The 21,025-nt window shown below is 32.4% G+C and overlaps 1 protein-coding gene across 1 annotated transcript in view; it reads left to right on the top strand.

Annotated features, from left to right (window-relative positions):
• The window catches only part of LOC135134758 (E3 ubiquitin-protein ligase AMFR-like), a 52,683-nt gene that overhangs the window by 13,178 nt on the left and 18,480 nt on the right, over positions 1–21,025 (top strand). Inside the window, exons 2-3 of the mRNA XM_064063588.1 lie at positions 19,287–19,544; positions 19,609–19,761. Coding sequence (XP_063919658.1) covers positions 19,287–19,544; positions 19,609–19,761 — 411 coding nt within the window. The remainder of the gene's footprint in view (positions 1–19,286; positions 19,545–19,608; positions 19,762–21,025) is intronic.

The raw sequence follows: 21,025 nt of genomic DNA, 5'->3' as shown, positions 1-21,025 counted from the left end.
ATTTGATTTGATTTTTGATCTGGATTAAAAAGCTTAGTATTTTAGTTAAATTTTACCTGTTTTTCGGCTTCTTAAAATAACAAATATAGAATTTTATCATTTTAAGAAACATAGTTTTATTTCCATAGCTTTGAAAATATCAAACCTATAATATACTTTAACAAATTTATTTGATTCTTGGACGGTCGGACCATGACGCTTCTCTGAATTTTCGGTTTCTTAAAAATTTGACGTTATTTCTAGTTACAAATTCCGCTATACTATACTCATGGAACAATCATTATGACATCTAAATAAAGTATGTACCTACTTTTTAATAACTAACGCAAACATAGTTATTCTGTTTGTAAAGATGTAATAGTAAAAATGTTAATGATGTTTTTTCTTGTTTTTCCTGCAGCTATTTCACCTGATATCTAATTTTTTTATTTAATTGACTAAAATATTTACATTTAGATGCTGATTACAGATCCCCTTAATGACGTTATTAACTTAATCCCCCAATTAACTGATCGTCTCCTAATGTATTAAAGAGCAGTTTAACATTTTGTGAGAAATATACAGGGTGTTTTATTTTAATTATTTTAAGTACCAGACTAATAGCTACACAGCAAACAAATTTTGTGACGAAACATTGTTTTTTCTAATCTTTGTGAAAATATTTGCGAACAAATAAAGTTTGAAAGGTTGAAAGCAATGCTCGAAACTTTGTTGCGGTGTAAAGTGAGTATTATTTAATTAAAAAACACATTGTCTTGACTGTGATTCTCCAGTTACAGTTGGTTCATCTATTATTGACAAGACATTTCTAAATTTAGTCAACAAAATTGTGGTCTGAATTATTCCAAATTGTACTACGATTAATTTTATGACGTCCCTTGACGGTCCTTATATTGTAATTTCATCTACTTGAAAACACACAGTATATGATTCTTTTATTCTACAAGAGTAGCGATCGGCGGTGTGACGGCGCCAACGTCCAGGTCACTTGATCTCTACGTTAGTAACCTCGTCAATTCATCAGCAAACTGAGGTTTTTCTTCGAACATAAAATCTAAGACATATTTTATAGGGTGAGTCAGTACATATTTTGAATGAAATTTAAAAAAATGTGGATTTCGATCATCTAACCCAGAAGGATGTAAGTTTATTTTTTGCTACATATCCTTAGGGATTAAATAAATGATTGTCTCAATGAAAACATTAAAATTTCTTAATGTTATAATTACCAAAAAGCAAATAATAAACTAAACATCGTAAAATTGTTCAAACAATGTAAATATTTTGGTAGATACATTAATACACAATTTTATAGTAATTTTGTTAAATGTGGGTCAGTTGATTCCAAACATTTTTTTTAGATTTGAGTTTGAAATCATTGTAAAAGTGGTTGGATTTTCCACGGGTCAGAGTAGGTTGATTTGTAATAGTGTGGTTTTTCTAGAAGCTAACACGGTTTGCGACCTTTAGCTTACATAACATGCAATGGTACTTGTTTTGCCGATAAAGTTCTTTACTACTTCGATTAGTACACTCCAGGGACCGACTTTGTGATATTGATATTATTATGTTTTATAAATGAGCGGTAGGTTTAGGGGTAAAGAGTCCTGAAGTAATTGAATTAAATGTTGATAAATTGGATAATTTATGAGTCATTTTCAGTGGAAATTATTTCCTTTGATATAGTTAAATTTAATGTTTTGCTTAAACCAAGATGTTATTTCAAAAACTGAGGAAAAAGTCACGAGAGTTATTTTTGCAGTTTGACTTTTTTTTTTCAAACGCTTATGATAAATTTGTTTACAAACTGTAGTGATCTGAAATAGGAAAGCCTTGAAGTGTTTGATGATTTGTTATGTATTATTTGATTGTATAACATTTTTTTTTATAGTTTTTTTTTAATAGTCAATATTTTGATCAGGTTCCAGTTTTATAGTTACCTCGACAATTTGCGTGTTTCAGTTTATTACACATAATTAAAAGGAAAGGAAGTCAATGATGGACACTGTTCATAAACTGACAACATGTAATTTTTTCAAAGTAAATATGTACAAATGATTAGGACTTTGTCAAAACACAACTCATATTTAATAATGCACAAGGGATTTACGGGTGTTTTTTTTTTTTTTTTTAATTTAGAGTCAAAGAATAAGGCAAAAATAGAACATCCTTAAAATATAATGTTTTTAAGACGTGTCACCATTTTAATGGATGTTTTGGAAAAAGCCGAAATTTAAATTAGGTTGTTGGGATACAGTATTGCAGTGTCACAATGTCACTATTTTTATCCTGCGTTGACAGACAGAGTGTCCTTTCGTTAAATATTTAAGTGCGGTAGGAATTTTTGTTTTTAAGATGTAGAGAATTGATGATCTGGGAACTAGCGGTAATTCGTCAGATCTCGAATTTACAAATTGGCTTTACGTATTCATAAAGCTTCACACTTGGCTTAGGGTGGATACATTAATAAATGTATGTAATTTTCTTGATGTGCATCTACCGTCACACGTTGTAATCAAAATATCAATAAAATAAATCGTGTGCTTAGACGATTGGTTTATTGTTTTCAGTAGTCGATATTTATTATTTTTTAGTATTGATTGAGTTTAATGTCATATAGAAGTCAGAAATATGTCGAAGTCAGTCTGCAACTCGTGAATAAATAAACGAAAAAACCACGGTTAATGTTATATTTCGGGAAAATTTTATATTACTCAGTAAAACCAGCATGGTATTTTATTGGATATTTTAAACAAATTTAATAGTCACGTAATACAGTTATTAAAAGATTTATGAATAATTTGTTGTTCTCTACAGTATTATAATCGGCTGTTAAATTTATTATTGAGGTAGTCGTAAACTTCTATAGGTAGTTTTAACTTTTCACTTAAAAAAATACTCGGTCAATCGATACGTCTCAACCTACGGCAGTAATTTTGTAATAAAGAAACCATCAATTGCGTGTGTTTGTTCGCTTTAAATTATGGCTATTTTAACTTCAAAGGCCTGATAACGTTATGCAAATACGCGCCAACATAATTCGAATTTTTTGATAACGTCGTTTTGCGCTGCTGTTTCGTAAATGATTTAAAAATTGCGACCACGATAACGCGACAAGCTAATTTCATGAGTATTCGCTAATTGGCCCCGACGACCTTAAATTAACCCATTGTTTGGTTTACAAGTTGCACTTTTCTCAGCTGAATTAGAAAGCCAAAGTTCAATATAGTTTACTCAACGTCAGTATTGTCTACGGCAAAAAAACCCGGCTTTTTCGTGTTTTTTGTCGAAACTTTCTCTAACCCAAAAGTGTCGATTTGGGTTTTTTACGCTTGTAATTTATGCATTACAAGAACTTACATAAGAAGTTATCTTCGTCGACTTTTTTCGGTCGGTTCAAGATCCGAAGCAAAAATGTGTAGCTGCAATAGCGCTGGAGCGCTGCCAAAGTCTTCGTTCGATATACCTGCAGCGAGTTCCAAAAATTCTTGCTAAAGACGAACGCAAATATAAAATTTCTCAAACTGTCGCTGCTTTGGCGCTGCGGCCGGCCTTTGAATATTTTTAGATGCCGCGGTTTATAAATATTGCCGATGTTTATTACCTGCGGTTTTTGCCATATTTTTGGATTCCGCTATTTAGATGACCTAATTTTTGAGCGATGCAGTCGTTATGATATAATACTGCTGCCGCTGGGTTTAACGATGGATAATAAATCGTGAAGGGTTCATGTCTTTGCCAAAGGATTTTATTTACGTTTGTTTGCCAATTCAGGATCGTGCCAGCTCAAGATTGGGACTGCGTACTTTTGTTTTTCTTGAGGCTTTTACGAGATAGACGCTAGATTTTTTGGAATTAATTATGAGGTTTGGCTATTATCGGGGAATGCGGTTTTAAAAAACTGCATTTTGATATTGGTTTCGGCGAAAGTAATACCGGTTTCAAGGGCACCTGCATGAAAAAAATGCATCGACGATGTTGCATGTAACTGTCTAATTTGTGCTTCTTGGTGCGTTTGTTGCTGTTTTCAAGGAGTTCGACTTTTTCTAAATGCAAATTTGGAGGCAATCGATGGAGATATTTTTATGGTAACGGTGGTTTATGATGAGTAAACAATATACATATAACGTAGATATAATTTGCAACAGATTTTGCTTGGGGTGTTTTTTATTCTAATCACATTTTTGGTATTCTACGAATTTTGTATTTTGGTTACTTTGATTGTTGACAGGGACATACAAGCTTTAATTATAATAATGATAAGGCTGTTAACGGAGTCCTTGTACATATACATAATAACTTAAGAATACAAATTTATGTTTTATAGTACATAAATCTAATCCATGATTTAAATTCATTGATTGGAATGCCCAATATGAGTTAATTTTTTAAATTCTGTCATGAAAAGGAATCTGAAGCAGTGGGTAGTTGATATTGTATTATTTGACAAAACTGTGAACATGGAATACATGTCGAAGTAAAGAAAAATATAAAAAAGATTAATCAAATTTTAAAAATCATACATTCTACGAGCTTTGGATGTGGTTAGTCTTTTGAAGCAATGTAGATTCAGAATCAGTTGAGATTACTCTTAATAAGTACATATTTCAAATCATCCGATAATTTACCCTTCTTTAAATACTTTGTTACGTCACTAGTGAATAAAGAGAAGATAATTGGAGTGAGATGGGAATCTTATGATGACACACCGGATGATACCTCAATGGAAGGTGATTTCATACCAAATAATTTAACAAATTGTTGATGGTTGCTGACAATAGTCCGGTCAAATTAGACCAAAAAATTGGGGTGAAATTACATAAATTCGCAACAAGCTGAATTTTGGTACAATTGTTCAAAATACAATTATAAACAAAACCTGAAAGTTCCCCATCATTCCCGTGTATGGAAAAATTTTTATTCAAGGTCAAATGTCAAAAAAATTAGTTTTTCACGATTTTCAGCAAAAGGGTAAGTTTTATCATAAAAATACCTCAGACTAAAATTATAGACCATAATACATATTATCTATGAAAAATGTATTTATACTTTTTTCCTACGAGCCACCGTCTCCGAGATATAGCGGTGCAAAAAGTTGTAACAGTTGTAATCGTCATAACATGCATGAGTACGCCACGTATATTCATCTCTAGAATTGTAATATTATATAGTATAGGGTAAAATACTACATGCACTACTTCAGCTTGCTTTAGCAATTACAATATTAAAAGATCGTGAAATTGATGACATCTTGAATGCAGATCTAATCATAAATATCGAGCGTATATTAGAAAACACTTTTTCATACAATGATATAGAAAATGATGATGAAGTTTCTGGAGTTTTACTTAACAGATTAAATCAAAAACTAAAAGAATATGAGGAACGAGGACCAACTGCAAAACTTTGGATTCAATATTTTTATATGGTTTCCATTGCTAAAGAGTTTCTAAGAGCTGAGCGTATGGGAGATTGGGAAGCTCATTTGAACTGCGTCAAAGAAATGCTTCCTTATTTTCACGCGTCTGGACATTTTCCTTATGCTAAGTCTGCACAAAGGTGTGCAGAACACCTTTACTTGCAGCATATGCAACAATTACAAAATTTGATTGATCCTGAAGTTTACGCAAAACCTCCATCTGTCTTCATAGATTTCATCATAGACTGTTCGATTACCATGTCTGTTGCAGTTCTACAACTTAATTTGTCTGAACGTCTAACTGTGAAAAATCCTTCCGAAAATTTTGCGTAAACTGCAGGATCCATCAAATTTTGTAACTTGTTGCATATCCTGCAAGTAAAGGTGTGCAGACTTACCATAAGGAAAATGTCCAGATGCGTGAAAATAAGGAAGCATTTCTTTGACGCAGTTCAAATGAGCTTCCCAATCTCCCATACGCTTAGCTCTTAGGAAATCTTTAGCAATGGAAACCATATAAAAATATTGAATCCAAAGTTTTGCAGTTGGTCCTCGTTCCTCATATTCTTTTAGTTTTTGATTTAATCTGTTAAGTAAAGCTCCAGAAACTTCATCATCATTTTCTATATCATTGTATGAAAAAGTGTTTTCTAATATAAGCTCGATATTTATGATTAGATCTGCATTCAAGATGTCATCAATTTCAACGTCTTTTAATATTGTAATTGCTAAAGCAAGCTGAAGTAGTGGATGTAGTATTTTATCCTATACCTATATAATATTACAACTCTAGAGATGAATATACGTGGCGTACTCATGCATGTTATGACGATTACAACTGTTACAACTTTTTGCACCGCTATATCTCGGAAACGGTGGCTCTTAGGAAAAAAAGTGTAAATACATTTTTTATAGATAATTTTATGATCTATAATTTTAGTCTGAAGTATTTTTATGATAAAACTTACCGTTTTGCTGAAAATCGCGAAAAACTCATTTTTTTGACATTTGACCTTGAATAAAATTTTTTCCATACACGGGAATGATGGGGAACTTTCAGGTTTTGTTTATATTTGTATTTTGAACAATTGTACCAAAATTCAGCTTGTTGCGAATTTATGTAGCACCGAATGTCTAATTTGACCGGACTAAAGGATTACATTCTTTCGGCAAAAAGCAAATAAAATACAACATAATAATGACTAACTATGAATGACATTTACACTAGAAAGTAGGGATGTACCGACTAGTGGCCGACCGGTCGGATAAGCCGACTATTCGGCCGTTTTTCATCATCGGCTGCAGTCGGCGACTGGTTGGCTAAACAGCCGATCGGTCGGCTTTTTTTATTAAAATTAAAATAGTATGTTAAAGAATTAAACCCGGTTTACTGAGAACCTCAATTAAATATTTAATTGCGATTTAATTTTTAACACCGCGTTAAAGTACCATGTGAATGTGACCGATTCTACGCCAATCAGACGTCGCTAATGGCCTTGTTAAATGCGCGATCAACTTAATCTCAGTTAAAATATTATATAAACTGGCCCTAAATTGTGTTATTCTTTATTTTTGTACTGAGTTACTAAAAAAATTAAATGTTAAAATTATCCAAACAAATTTAACAAATTTTTTTGTAAACAAAGGAACTTTAGTTATTCCTTTTATTAAAATAAAACAATTTTTTAAGGTAGTCACAGAAATAGAAAAAAAACACACTGTCTGTCGCATTTATAAACCGGTTTTAGCAAAACCGAACAGTCGGCCGACTAGTCGGTTTTTATTGGCCGAACAATCGGCTAGTCGGTTAGTCGGCCAGACCTACAGTCGGTACATCTCTACTAGAAAGTCTTGTTTGGGCAGCAAAAAAGCAATAACTAAGAGTATTGTGAATTAATAATTTTTAGTTTATAAGATTGCGATAAAATAAAAAATTGGTCTAAAGAGTTTAGACCGTACTTCCCTCGCTGTCGGAAACTTGACGACTGCATGCCTATTGTGGTTTTTTTCTCAATACATTTTTGTAGTGGGAATTTAAAAAAAAATGCGATTTTTGCAAGGACACGTACATCAGTTGGGATAGATGTAGTGTAATACTAACAATAAAATTATTGTATTCCCAAATTTTCGAGAAAATGAATTGGCTCGTTTTGAATATTGATTTGTAATAATCAATAAAATAACGAAACAATTAACTCACGTATACGGCGCGGCGCCGGCGTGTACAAGGAGAGGCAACTGAAAATCGTTTATGTATAAGCATTCTTAATTTAAGACGACAAGCGTAACACTTGCTGAGACTGTATACGTGAGAGTCAAACAGAGAAACTGTAAACAAAACCGATGGTCGTCTAGAGATTTTTATTGCTTCGACTTCCACTTATTATATAAAACATTGGGTTTTATTTTAATTTTTGACGGTGGAATTCACAATTGGTTGATTATAAACATGTCTATGCCACATTCGCGGAACCTAGTCAGCGCACAAAACAAATGCACGTCTGTAATGTTAAAGTAAATGTAAATAAGCGTGCTACCCTTATGTTTCAACCGAGTTTTCACTTTACAAAATTTTGTGTCTACCAAATTGGGTTGGTCCAATGTAATACTAATAATAAGTGTTGCTTTTAATTTAATCAATAAATAAATTGACTTCATTAATTTTTTTGAGCCACCTCTTAAGCAAATCTAAAAAATATGAATGGAATGATAAATCACAAGTACAAACTCATCATATTTTTTGCATTTTAGATAGGATTTATTCAGCAAAATTTAGGGGTGACGTCATACATTTTTTAGGGAGGACGACCAAATACATTTTGATCAAAAATTTACCATGCTTATGATAATTTTAAAAATCTTCAAGATTTCAAAGCATTCGGTTTTGTAGTTCCTGAGTAAATCAGTAAAATAAATTTTTCGCATTCATTAATTTTTTTGAGTCACCCTGTATATGCATTTCCAAAAAATATGAATCGAGTGATATATCACAAGTACAGACGCATCATATTTTGTACATTTTAGATAGGATTTATATAAGTTTTTGGAGGGGATAACCAAATATATTTTGACTAAAGATTTATGATGCTCTTTAGAGCCTTAAAACATCTGCAACATTTCAAAACATTCGGGTTAGCAGATTCAAAATAAAATTGCAAAATGTTGTTTTATAATTTTGATTTTTTTTCCAAAAATCTGGACGTTTCGGGTAAAAACTCAATTCGGCGTCGTAAACTACATGTGTAGGACTATGTTATTTTATACAATTTAAGACCCATTTACTATGTACAATTTTGAAGTGACGTCATTGCATTAGTGGTGGGGATGATTAGACAAATTTTGGTTAGCGTTTTACCATGTACATGATATTCCTAATATAAGTACAAAATTTCACAACAATCGGTCCAGTACTGTCTAATAAAAATCCGGGACGGCAGACAGACGGACAGACAGACAGACGGAAATACAGACAGACGGAAATGGGAGACCTATTTCTTCGTCTTCTAGGGGTCATGAAAGATCGAGAAAACGTAAAATTAGAGAGTCGGCCGACGGACTCGATTACAATACTTCCTTCGCTTACGCTCGGGAAGTAAAAATAATGGAGATTTGTTTTATAATAATTGTTTTAAAAATAAGCCTTATAAAAATCAATTCGCGGAAGCCACGTTCAGACTCGTATTTGATGACTCACCACGTTATTCTCAAATTATTTTACCTCTAGTAGAGAAACAACAGTTGAGGTATAAAATGTTTGAACGAGATGATTAGATTATGAACAACTTTAACAAATTTGGGGACTAAAGTAAACTAATTATGTACTAATTTGTAATAAAATAAATATATCAAATTTTCGTTATGGTAAAAATGAATATGACAAACAAGTGTAGAACGTTGTTAGCTTTTACTGCGAAAATGCATGTACGAGACATGTCACACATAAATATATCAGTTACTCACCTTGGATCCAATTGGATGGCTTCCAACTTTAATTCAGGTGATACTTATATGCTGCTCAGTTTCGAACTAGGCAAATTCATACATAATAATTGAAACGAGTAGAGTTTCAAGAAATTGCTCATATCTTTCGGAACTTTCCGTTTTGAAAAGTTCCAGGCTAACTAATTTTGTTCCAAATGTACCAGTAAAGTGCAATGTGCTAATAACTGCTGTTAACAAATAGTAATTGTACTAGAAGTGGTATTTAATTACACTTTTAGACAGAAAAATGATTTTATTACGTTAATAATTATCACTTGATTAATTAAATGCCAAATGGTAAAGCTACCAATGAGTGACGAACGTCGGAGCTTCTTTTCGTGCAAGATATATGAAATAAAGTGTTTGATGAATGTAATAAAAGTTCATTACAGTCATATTACTGTTAGTTAATTTGTCGTAGTTTTTTGTGAACCGTGCTATTTTTAAAATTTCGGTAAATAATGGTGTAGTTAGAAAAGTTTTTGATCACACTTCGTCAGCTTAGATTTTGGTAATTACAATTCCAGATTTTTCGAAAAATTATAAGATTTAATTTTGCGGTTGCGAATTTTATTTTTTTATATTAACTCTTATAAGTTAAAATAAAGATACGTACGTCATGTTAAAATAAAGGTAAAGAAGTGTGCTACGCGTTTGTTTTAAGTGAGTTATCAATTTGAATATATGCAGTGTAATACTAATAATAATAGTAGTACTATATTCTCAAATTTTCGGGAAAATAGAGTGAGTCGTTCTTAATTTAATCAGTAAAATAAATTGCCTCTTTTTTTGGGCCACCTTGTATAAGTAATTCTAGAAAGTATAAGTGCATTGATAAGCAACAAATATAGGTGATAATATTTTGCATAATTCAAAGAGAATTTATTTGGCAAAATTTTGAGATAACGTTTTGAATTTTTTATGAGAGAATAAATTAATAAATTTTATTGATTTACCATGATTACGGTAAGCTAAAAACAAATTTACTGTTGTGAGTTTTGAAGATGACTTCACACCATTGGTGGTGGGAATGATTATCCAAATTTTGGTTAGCGTTTTACCATCTACACGTAATATGTACATGCAAAATTTGACAACAATCGGTCCAGTAGCTTCGGAGATTACGTGTAATAAAAATCGACACAGACGCTAGATAGACAAAGAGAAACGGGAGATGTTTTTCGTACTCTTGGGGTCATGAGACGTCGAGAAAACATTAAAGTGACTATTTGTCCGATGGACTCGATTACTATACTCCCTCAGCTTACACCTACGAATAAAAATGTATTAGCTTTAACACATGACTTGCATTTATGCATATTTGCAACAAATTCAAAAATGTGTGCAGTTGAAGTCTTTTTACGAATCCTATTTAAGCTTTAAGAGTGAAATGGAGTAAAAAGCAAGCACATTTTTGAGTTGTCACATATAAATTTTAAATTGTAACTCTTTGAATTCATCATAACCCTTATATTACTACTTATTACTATTTAAAACATATGGATTAGCGTTCAAATGATGCTGATTGCGCTCATAGTGACCCCCGTGCTATGTAAAATTTGTTACCCATATGATAGAATTTTGTCATTTCAAGGTCACAGCGCGTCACTAAAGGCTTAATCAGTACCAGGTAATTACACATTCATATGTGTAAATTTCAAAGCTGTACTCCCAGCGGTTCCAAAATTATATGGGGCGGCCTGATTTTAAAACCGCGCGGTATCTACAAATGCAAAACCGTTCAGCTTTTCATCGCACTTTACGAGTTGACGTACAATTGTTCATGTTTTATGAAGGAGGTGTGCTCATTTGACAGCTATGTGACATCAAAAAAACTTGATGATTAGATTAATATACACCTCATTTGTTTAAATAGAAATTATGCAGTCGCATATTATGCGAAAAATAGGTTTGCAGAGATGCAAAAAGTTGTAGAATAGATGTGGTGTTAAAACAATAAAAGATAATACGCGCGCGTTTTTTTTTTTTAACGTTTTTTATGTTATCCTTGCGTGTTAATTGTCTGAAGAAAATCTCAGCAGATTGTTACAACTGCGCGGAAACTGCTACTTGTTTCACAAACCGGTTTTTTTTATGAAGAATGTACATAATAAACTGTGTTTATCTTCTATTGTAAGATTGCCCATAGCGTAAACAATGTTCGTTTTTTACGCTAACTGTTCTATTTTTGACTTTTTAAAAATTATTCTTTTCACATAGAAGAGCAGGAAAAACCAGGTTATATAACAGAAATGACCCCTAAAATACGAAAAAAATAGGTCTCCCGTTTCCGTCTGTTTGTCTGTTTAACGTCGAGGCCGATTTTTATTAGACAAATAATTTTCCTACTATTAGACTGATTGTTGTGAAATTTTGTGTGTATCGTTCACCAAAATGTGTCTGATCATCTTCACTCACACTGTGACGTCACCTTTCAATTTTATAAAATAATACAATAATATAGTAAGATTAATAACTTACGAAAGAGTCGAAAAGAAAAAAAATTCTGCTGGAAATCGCTTTTGTACACATCTGTTTTATATTGACGTCAACACAGAACTTAGAACATCAATAAGCATTTTTACTCTGATCTGATAGAGTGGGTGTAGTAATTGACATATTTTGAGTTTATTTCTTGCTGACGACTTACATCATAGTCTTTTATTTCAAATATGAGTATTTAGTCATCTCTCAATCAATCAGTAAGCAACTACACGATTTTAGATTACATACGTTCACACTTCAGCAGCCGAAAACTAATTCACGAATAGGTGTGAATTTCTTTATAATTAATTACAAAATGTCAAGAGTATGATGACGAGTTTTTTTTTTGCATTTCCATATATGTATTTCAGTTAATATTTCTAACTTGTCCAACAGCTTTGCAGAATACATATAATTATGTTGAGGAATTTCATTTCAAAGATAACAGTGTTATAGATCTTACACGTGTATTTTTTCCAGTATAAATATCAAGGAAGCAAATAAAAAAATTGCATAGTTTACTGCAGCGGGATTTAGAGAATATAATTGGTTAAACAAAATCGACGTCTTCAAGGTAGTTGAAATGACGAATTATTTACACTGAATTGTAGTAATTGTGATATTTTATCATTCTTGATAATTAAAACGGAACTAAACTGGTTATCACTGGTTACCATTTATTTACAAGTTTTTTAAGTACTAGCTACATTAATTTATAAACTGAGCAAAAAGTATGTATTGTCCGGTTCGTTCAATAAAATTAATGCATCTTGGTTATGTTGACGTATGATCAGAAATGACTGAGACTGTTGGCAATCCTGGATTTTTAATTGAAATTGGTAACATGGTGTTTACAATAATTTTCGGTTGTCAGCTGTCAAGATTGATAGATTGTTGAGATTTTTAATTTGCAGAATTTGTCCAAAATATAACCTAAATTTATCGAATGTCACGATTGACGGATCTGTCACACAATTACTTCTGTTATGCCAACATAAACGCAAGTTGACATTTTTGTTTGAAAAGTACTGCCAACAGACTCGGTCATTTCTGATCACACGGTATATTTAATTGTCTAAACTTGTTAAACTCATTTTTCGCCAAATTGACTTCAACCACACATTGTGTATACTTGATTGTACTATTCGCCACAAGCTTCAGAGATGGGTCAAGCGCTACTTAAATAATTAAAATTTATTTGAAGTCGTCTTCAAGCATAGAATACTTTGTATTATTTGCTACCATCTCTTTAAAACTCGATCGCATTTGTCTTGGTCTGAGACAGAAATTACATCTGCCACATCACGCTTGCAAATAGCAACTTGACCTTTGCCTTATTTGTGCTTTCAGGTCAGTTATATCTTCATCCGTCGATTAATCACTTGCGATATTCAACTGATAGATTTTCTCCGTCCATCCGTTATCATTAATAATTTATATTTATTTCTCTTCAACTATTTCCACATCAATCCATTGTTGCCTTTAGTTACACAACGAGTCCAACTTTTCCCAACATCCAAACTAGGTGGCCAGAAAGCTGTACTAATTCCGGCTGGATATCCACGTGATTCGATTCATCTGGTATGTAGTAAGTGCTCGTTAACTTATGGGTTTAGCAACTTTTCAGCCATAAAATCAATTCTTCGTTCACAATCAACGCGGAAACGCTTTGTGGTACTTCTCGCGTGAAGGTGGTACGTGATCTTGTTCGCGTTGCGAAGCGAATTTCAAGGTTTTGCGTTTTGCAAAAGGAGAAGATGGTAATTATTGTGGGTTTGCGTGTGCATGCAATATTTTTAATAAAAAAATGTGCAACTGACGGTTTATAATGAGTGGGATTGTTTCCTTAAGGTCGTCAAGAATCTTCTCTACGTGAACAGAGTGATTTCGTTTTGGGGTGTTTTCAAGCGAATTTGCATCGAAGTGTGTTGGTTGCTAAGGTGTATTTTTCAAAAAAGTTTAAAAACTATATTTGAAATTTTTTTGTTCACTTTATTCAATTGATACTACTTTTTTTTCTGAAAATACTCAAAATTGGTCAGCAATCTAGTCCAAGGTACTGTTACGAGAAATATGATTCAATAAAAAACTTTAGTGGTGCAGAAGAAAAACCCACTATTTGATATAAAACATATTTGCAAAAAAATACGCCATTGCGGGTAATTTCACCAGATCGAATTCTCAAAACAGTTTTATGTCACATTGAATATTTAATAATAGTTTTGTTTGAAAATTATTTCATGTTTTCTAAACGTTTCATAATCCCAGTGTCTAGAACTCTGGAGTATGAAGAAGTTGGTCCCCATTTTTGTCTGTCGTCTGTTGGCGGTTTAGACATAATCTTCGAAATTGCTGGACTAATGTTGTGAAATTTTAGATGTATTTTAGAAATACCATATAGATGGAATGTGGAACACTCTTGATGTCCGTTAGGATTTTGTTTTCGAAAAAAATTAAAGAATCTTGGGGACTCCAGCTGTTCGAATTTTTGAAAGAATCTGGGTGGCCTATGATATTTTATTTTTGAAAAAGTTTGAAAAAATATCCATAGGGTCTTTTTTAAGAAGGTGAAATAATTTTGGAGGACTCCGTTTTTTTTTTAAGAATGTGAAGGAACTTACATGGCCCTTTTGTGTTTTGCTTTTGAAAGAGTTTAAAAGGATCTTGGGCACTTACTGTTTTTGGAACAATTTGAAAAAATCAGGGTTCTGTCGTGTCTTTTGTCTTAAGAAGTGCTCTATTAAAATAAAAATTAAACAAGCCAAATTCGAATGAAATTTGGATGCGGCAGTCTTAAAACAAAATTGTAGTTGTCGTTCCGTTGAAAAGTCCACGTAACTCCCATACGTTTCACCTTCGATTTTCTTTCTATTAAATAATCCATCGTTAATTACACACACGGAGAAAAATCGAACTCTTCCCTACAATTTCCGGCGATTCCACGTATGTCACGACACCTCTTCCATATTCTCAAGCGGCTCATTATTTTTCGATTAAGTGCAAACATGACCTAATTTACGCGATGGTGCTCTCGCCAAATCCCTTCTAGAACCTCTAATGTGATAAAATATGTCAGGCGTGGTAAAGTTAGTGTTCGGTTAGGATAAAAGGGGATGACAATTGTCGGGTAATCTCCGTGGACTTTTTGCTTCTGGATGCGTGATTTAGGAGGATTTTCACATTGTAATGAGACGACGAAGGTGATACGTAGGAATTCCTTCCTGCAGCTATGGTAACGAGCGTTGCATCAGTTCAAGGTTTGCAAAAGACCCAGTTCTTCAAGTTTCGTTCGTCGCATGGGTGGACCTCAGTGAGGTTGCATAACTGTCTTGGTATTCTGGGACCCTACTGCCTTGGCTGAGTTGCAAATAATGCACAAAATTTTGTTAAAATGTGCCATAAAATGATAATATATGCACACATCTCCGTATTGTATGCTGTGATTGGGAATATGTGATGCATTACTCACCACATATGCAGTGTTTTTTTTTCTTTGATTAATTCTCGACTTATTCGAATTTATTTGACTTAAAAAAAAAAATAGTATCAAAAAATTTTAAATGATCACATTTTGTAATATTCTACGTTTAACACCCTGAGAACACGGTTGTGGCTAGTTTTCGGAAATGACTGTTACATAAGGTTATATTTAAATGACAAACTACTGTTTGTTTTCACACATAAAAACATGTTAAAAGTTTCGCGTTTCTCATGAACGTTACATAATAACGAAACATTCTTCAGCCGGCGTATTTTGGTGAAATTACAGATAGGAAGTGAATTATGATGAGGAACCGGACGTAGTACAAAAAAATAAATCGTCGAGAAAGTTGTTTTTTGTTACTGTGTTAATAAAATATTCCTCTAAGGTGGCTTCTTTCTCTTAATTTGATACTTATTGGAAACAGGAAATTGTGCTCTATGTTATAATAAAATTTATTTTTTTGAGACTCGTGGTTCTCTGGACGATGAAATTTATAAAATAATTGTTTTGAAGATCTTGTGGATAAATATTTTGCGGTTGTGTGTGAAATGCTTGTATGGTTACTTTTTATACGCGCGAAACTAAAGCTATAAACTGCCGTGGAAATTTTGCAAAATTTTTTACAAATTACGTATCAGCGCATTCTTTTTTTGATTAATGCTAATAATAATATACAGAATAATAGGTGTGTTTTGTTTTTTCCAAAAGCATTCAAATATGGCATAAAAATTAACAACCTAATTAATATTTATTTTCAGAAAATATATGTATACGTGAAATACTAATATTATGTATTAGACATACAGGTTTTTTTTTAATTTAATGTTATTTTTATGCGCATAGTTTTGTGATTACGTTAACTTTACAACATTTCGAGATTTCGTAGTAGTCAATTTCAAACTTTTGATGTTTTTTTCCAAAAATTTAGACATCCTAGGTAAAAAACAAGGGCATATTAATAAACCACAAGTGTAAAAACATCTTACTGTATAAAATCTAAGTAGGATTTACTTCGCCAAATTTTGAGATGATTTCATCAAATTCCACACATGGTAATCTTTTATCATCTATAGAATATTGCTAAAATACGTGATACTTTTACACAGACCTACGTTTTCATACTGTGAGTGTTATGAAACGCCGAGAAAACTTAAAGTAGCCATTCGTTAGATGTAAATTAAAAAGAAAAAAAAATAGAAAAAATAGGCCAGAATTGAGTCGAATAAAAGAGTTAAAAGAACGTCTGCAATTTTCTCTGGAACTTTTCAGTTCTCTTGACTTATTTTGCGACCTGTTCCGAAATCTTGGCAAGATATTAACATTAATTTATTATTATTAAGTGATAGCAGAACATGGAAATCTTGGTTAAAGAATGGGTACGCCTCAAAAGATAATGCAGTTAGTGCTCTTGTAATAGATTTTATTTTGTGGAATTGTTAAATTGTTTAATTAACAATCTTATTCGATAAATTTAAACAAGTTTCAAACTTCTTAAAATTTTAATGACGTTTATGTTGACTTTTTTCAGGTCGAATGGAACGTTGCTTTCCACACATAAAAAACGATTTGTTTGAAACTGCCAAAAAGTCATTCTTACTGAATATCCAGTCGTTTTTATGTCTCAAGAAAGAACTAGGCCTTTTGGTGTTCTAACAATAATTATGTTTTTATAAGTAAGCTAAGTGGTCTTAAACTAGATCATAAAATAAGGTAACTGACCTTTAGGCCAGTTCGTAAACGAAAACGAAAGTATTTGATGGGTGCCAGTGGTCGCAGTAAAAAATAAATGAAAGTGCGCGTAACGAAATATGAAGCAAGACGACTTAAAAAATAGTGTAAAAGTTTAGAAATAATTTTGATTTTTTTTGTTTTTGACTGGTATATTTTTATTTGACGTTTAATTTGTTACTTTTTCTACTTATCGCTAATAAGTAATAAATAATAAGCATGACTTCGGGTTACAAATGTTGAGATCAGATTCATTGTTTTAAAATTTTCTTTTCCAGAATTCGGATTTTATTGTTATTATGCGACATTTAAATATCGTGTAAAAAGAATTAAAATATCACGCAATACCTGCTGTGTCATGTAAAAGTATTTTAATGTTAAAAAAAAGTTGGAAAAATTATACACGTTACTTAAAAATTAGTTTGCCTATAGATGTACATACCTATACATATACATAAACATTTTTTATCGACGTGCTAAGTATATGCAATATATATAACATTAATCATTTGTACATATTTAACTCCGTACATTTATATTAATGAATAGCGAGAATAGTTCGAAACGACGAATTGACTTCTGAGTTTTATCCGTGGTTCTATAACAACATTGTACAATTGTGACAACTCATTTAATGTCTAATATCCAGAAGATTATACATAATACAAATTTTCTTCAAAGTGTAGACTACACAACAACTTTGGAAAATATCAAAAAGATATACATATCTACTCGACAAACTGGTCCTTATCAGCCGTGACCTTTAAACTATTTTTCCATAGTGTCGAGCAATTTGACTTACCTAAAAACGACGGGGAACTCGGAAATATTATTTTGCCTTGGCCGTCACACTGACCTGATCTCGATCCCACTGAAAACTTGTGGGTGCGTTGGGAATGTTGGGATCAACAACTCGAAAAAAACCGTTATTATAGTGGTTTATCTTTGGTCAATTAGCAAAATAAGGAAGGAATTTTACATATGTATTTTATCGCATATGCTAAACTTGTAATTATTTCTACAGTTTTAACTACAGAATGACCTAATTTATTTACAGTATTAGTGTTTTTTTTTTACTTTTCAAATTTCAACACCGATAAGGAGTACATTTGAAGGCAATTTGCCAACCACTTGCGTGTGCGTTCCATTTGTGATATAATAAAGTCCGAGTCAAAATCGCTGAAATTTCAAAATATTTCGCTCTCATAATTCACCTAAATTTAAGATTGCTGTTATGAGTGTTAGACAACTAACAAAAATACGTAACCAAAGTAGTTGTGGTTCATTATAATAATGTGAAATTACACTAATTTATTTATTTAAATAGTTGATTTAATTATCTTGATAGTTGTAATTGAAATATGTAGTTATTTATAAATTAAACGAATAATAATTGTAAAACTGCAGCCAAGTTAAATGAACTCGAATTCCCTGACCCACAAGCAATTACTTTAGACGAAACAACAGTCATTAGAAAAATAACGGATAATTTAGAGATTTACTTGTACGACTTTGCTTACCGTTAGCGTAGACTTTCGAAATAGTTTATTGCACTCGTCTCGTGCAGAATCTGGTAGCGCTAGAACATTTGAATAATTCTTCCCCCGAGGGCACACTGTTTTATTATTATCCAAACCAGAACTCGTAAGTGTGTTATTGGTAAATTTAATTTAATCACGAAATGACTGGAAAAAAAATCTTGATCTGTTTTCATTGTAGTGCGATTTCCACGGTTTCGTTATTTCTATATATTTTTTAAACGATGTGGAAATCCAGAGTCTATTTTATGTAATGAATGCAATGCGAATGTTGGTGCCAGAGCTCCAGGCTTGAACCCATCATTGGAAACTTAATTTCCGACGATCTATTTATAACTTTCAAAATAAATATGTAGGGTGTGCTAGATATTCTTTCGGGATTATAGCTTCCCTACTAGTTACGATATTAGCGTGAAATAAACGTCAATTTTAAGGATACATTATTTGCGGTACAAATATGTAGTTAGAAGCGGTGTCAACACGGAAAACGCCAAGCATGCTCTGGAAACGGTCGAGTCGAGAACGTTTTAGTGATGACTGCTGATGAGGCTCGGACGACAAAATATAATATAATAATTAATATAAATCATTTAAAGATTTATTTGTTTAATTATTTTTAGATTCCACGAATTAATTCGATTTTTCTTTTCAGACCATGATTAACATGGCCTTCTGCTGGTTGATCCTCGTGGGAACGGCCGTCCAGAAGCTGGTTTTCGGCGAGCTAAGGGTCTCCGAGCAGCAGCACCTCAAAGACAAATTCTGGAACTTCGTATTTTATAAATTCATTTTTGTGTTTGGAATAATAAACGTTCAGTACATCGACGAGGTGCTGTTATGGTGCTCGTGGTTTTCCCTCCTGGGATTTCTGCATCTGCTTTCGCAGCTCAGCAAAGATAGGTTCGAATACGTAAGTTTACAGAGATATAATAATCGAAGCGGAAAAAATATGAGGATCTTTTTTTTGCTTTCAGTTATCGTTTTCGCCGACGACGCCGTTGTGGAGTCACGTGAAGCTGCTGGCCTTATTGGGTGCCATTTTCGCACTGTCAGGTTTCATGTTGTTGGTGTCTGTCTTTGTGGGGTTCTTCGGGGGATTTAATACATTTGCTTTCATGTCTGCTGAGGTATGTAATTTTCTTATATGTCGTATGCATGTTTTATTATATTGGGCGGCGGCGGGTGGAGCGGCGGGCGTATTGGACTTATTGGAGTTGTTTAGTATTTATCGGAGGAGGATATGTCACATCCCTGCGAGGGACTTTGTGTATTTGTCGATATTATTTGTATTAAATTAATTGTAACGTAATGATGTCTTACAACTGTGTAGAGATGAAGTAGGGAAGATACGTAGAACTTATTTATAGTTTGAAGGAATGACTTTTGTGAGAAAACTTCCAAGGTTTATTAAATCGTTTAAAAGTTATCAACATGAATAACGTAGTGCTGTAATTTTTTAACGAAGTTTATTCATCAAAGCTTTATAAATTGTATATACAAGAGAATATATACGGATTGTTTTTTTTTTTTTTTTTGTAGAAATGTTATTGAAATGAGTTACGAACGGTTTTACCTTTTGAAATTTATCTTTATAAAAAAGTTTGATTGGATTTAACGACTTCGACGTGATTAAAAGAAGAAAAAATGTAGGGCTCAAAGGGAAACCTAGAAGAACTTCGAAATCATACGTGTGTAGTCGTTTAAAAAATCCATACAATTAATTTTAATTTTTTTTTGATAAGTTGATAACAGAAAGCAATAACACGTATGACCCAGTGCGTATTATTATTATTATTATTTTTAATCATTACATATTAAATAATATACATCTAATATTCGGAAATGTTAAAAACATTATAAGAACAACTAACGATGTTTTTCCCTAAAGGCGGGCGTATTTATTTGGTAAAAATAATTTTATTTTTAAGTTTTTCTTAAACTGGCAACGAAAATATCAACTTTTCACATCCGTAATTGCATTTTTATACCTCTGGCGCCAAACCAAAGAATTTTTATATGCAGTTGTTATTCCGATTCTCTGAACAGTTTAGTTACCTTACTGAAGCCAAAAAACATAGGAAGTCAATTGTATTTCTGTAGGTACCTTTTTTCTATAGTTTGACCCCGTTTTCATGTCTAACTTATGAAAGAAAGCAAATTTTTGTTTGAGTAGGCGCCACTAGTATATATTTTTTATTTTTCTTTAATTCTCAACCTGTGCTGTTTGTAGATATCTGTCGCTTTAAATTTCGCTTGTCTTAGGTGCTTTGATGCTAATATTTCTCAACTATTTCACTACGTTCATTACTTTATACAAAAAGTGATATTTATTGCGTTTTTTAGAAGACACCTTAATGAGGGTATCTTGGTAGTTTCACCATTTAAAGAGAT

The sequence above is a fragment of the Zophobas morio genome, unplaced genomic scaffold (assembly GCF_036711695.1).
Source record: "Zophobas morio isolate AGI-343-1 ecotype UQ-CSIRO unplaced genomic scaffold, CSIRO_AGI_Zmor_V1 ptg000023l, whole genome shotgun sequence".
Classification (NCBI taxonomy): Eukaryota; Metazoa; Arthropoda; class Insecta; order Coleoptera; family Tenebrionidae; genus Zophobas; species Zophobas morio.
This window is presented reverse-complemented; position numbering and strand designations above follow the sequence as displayed.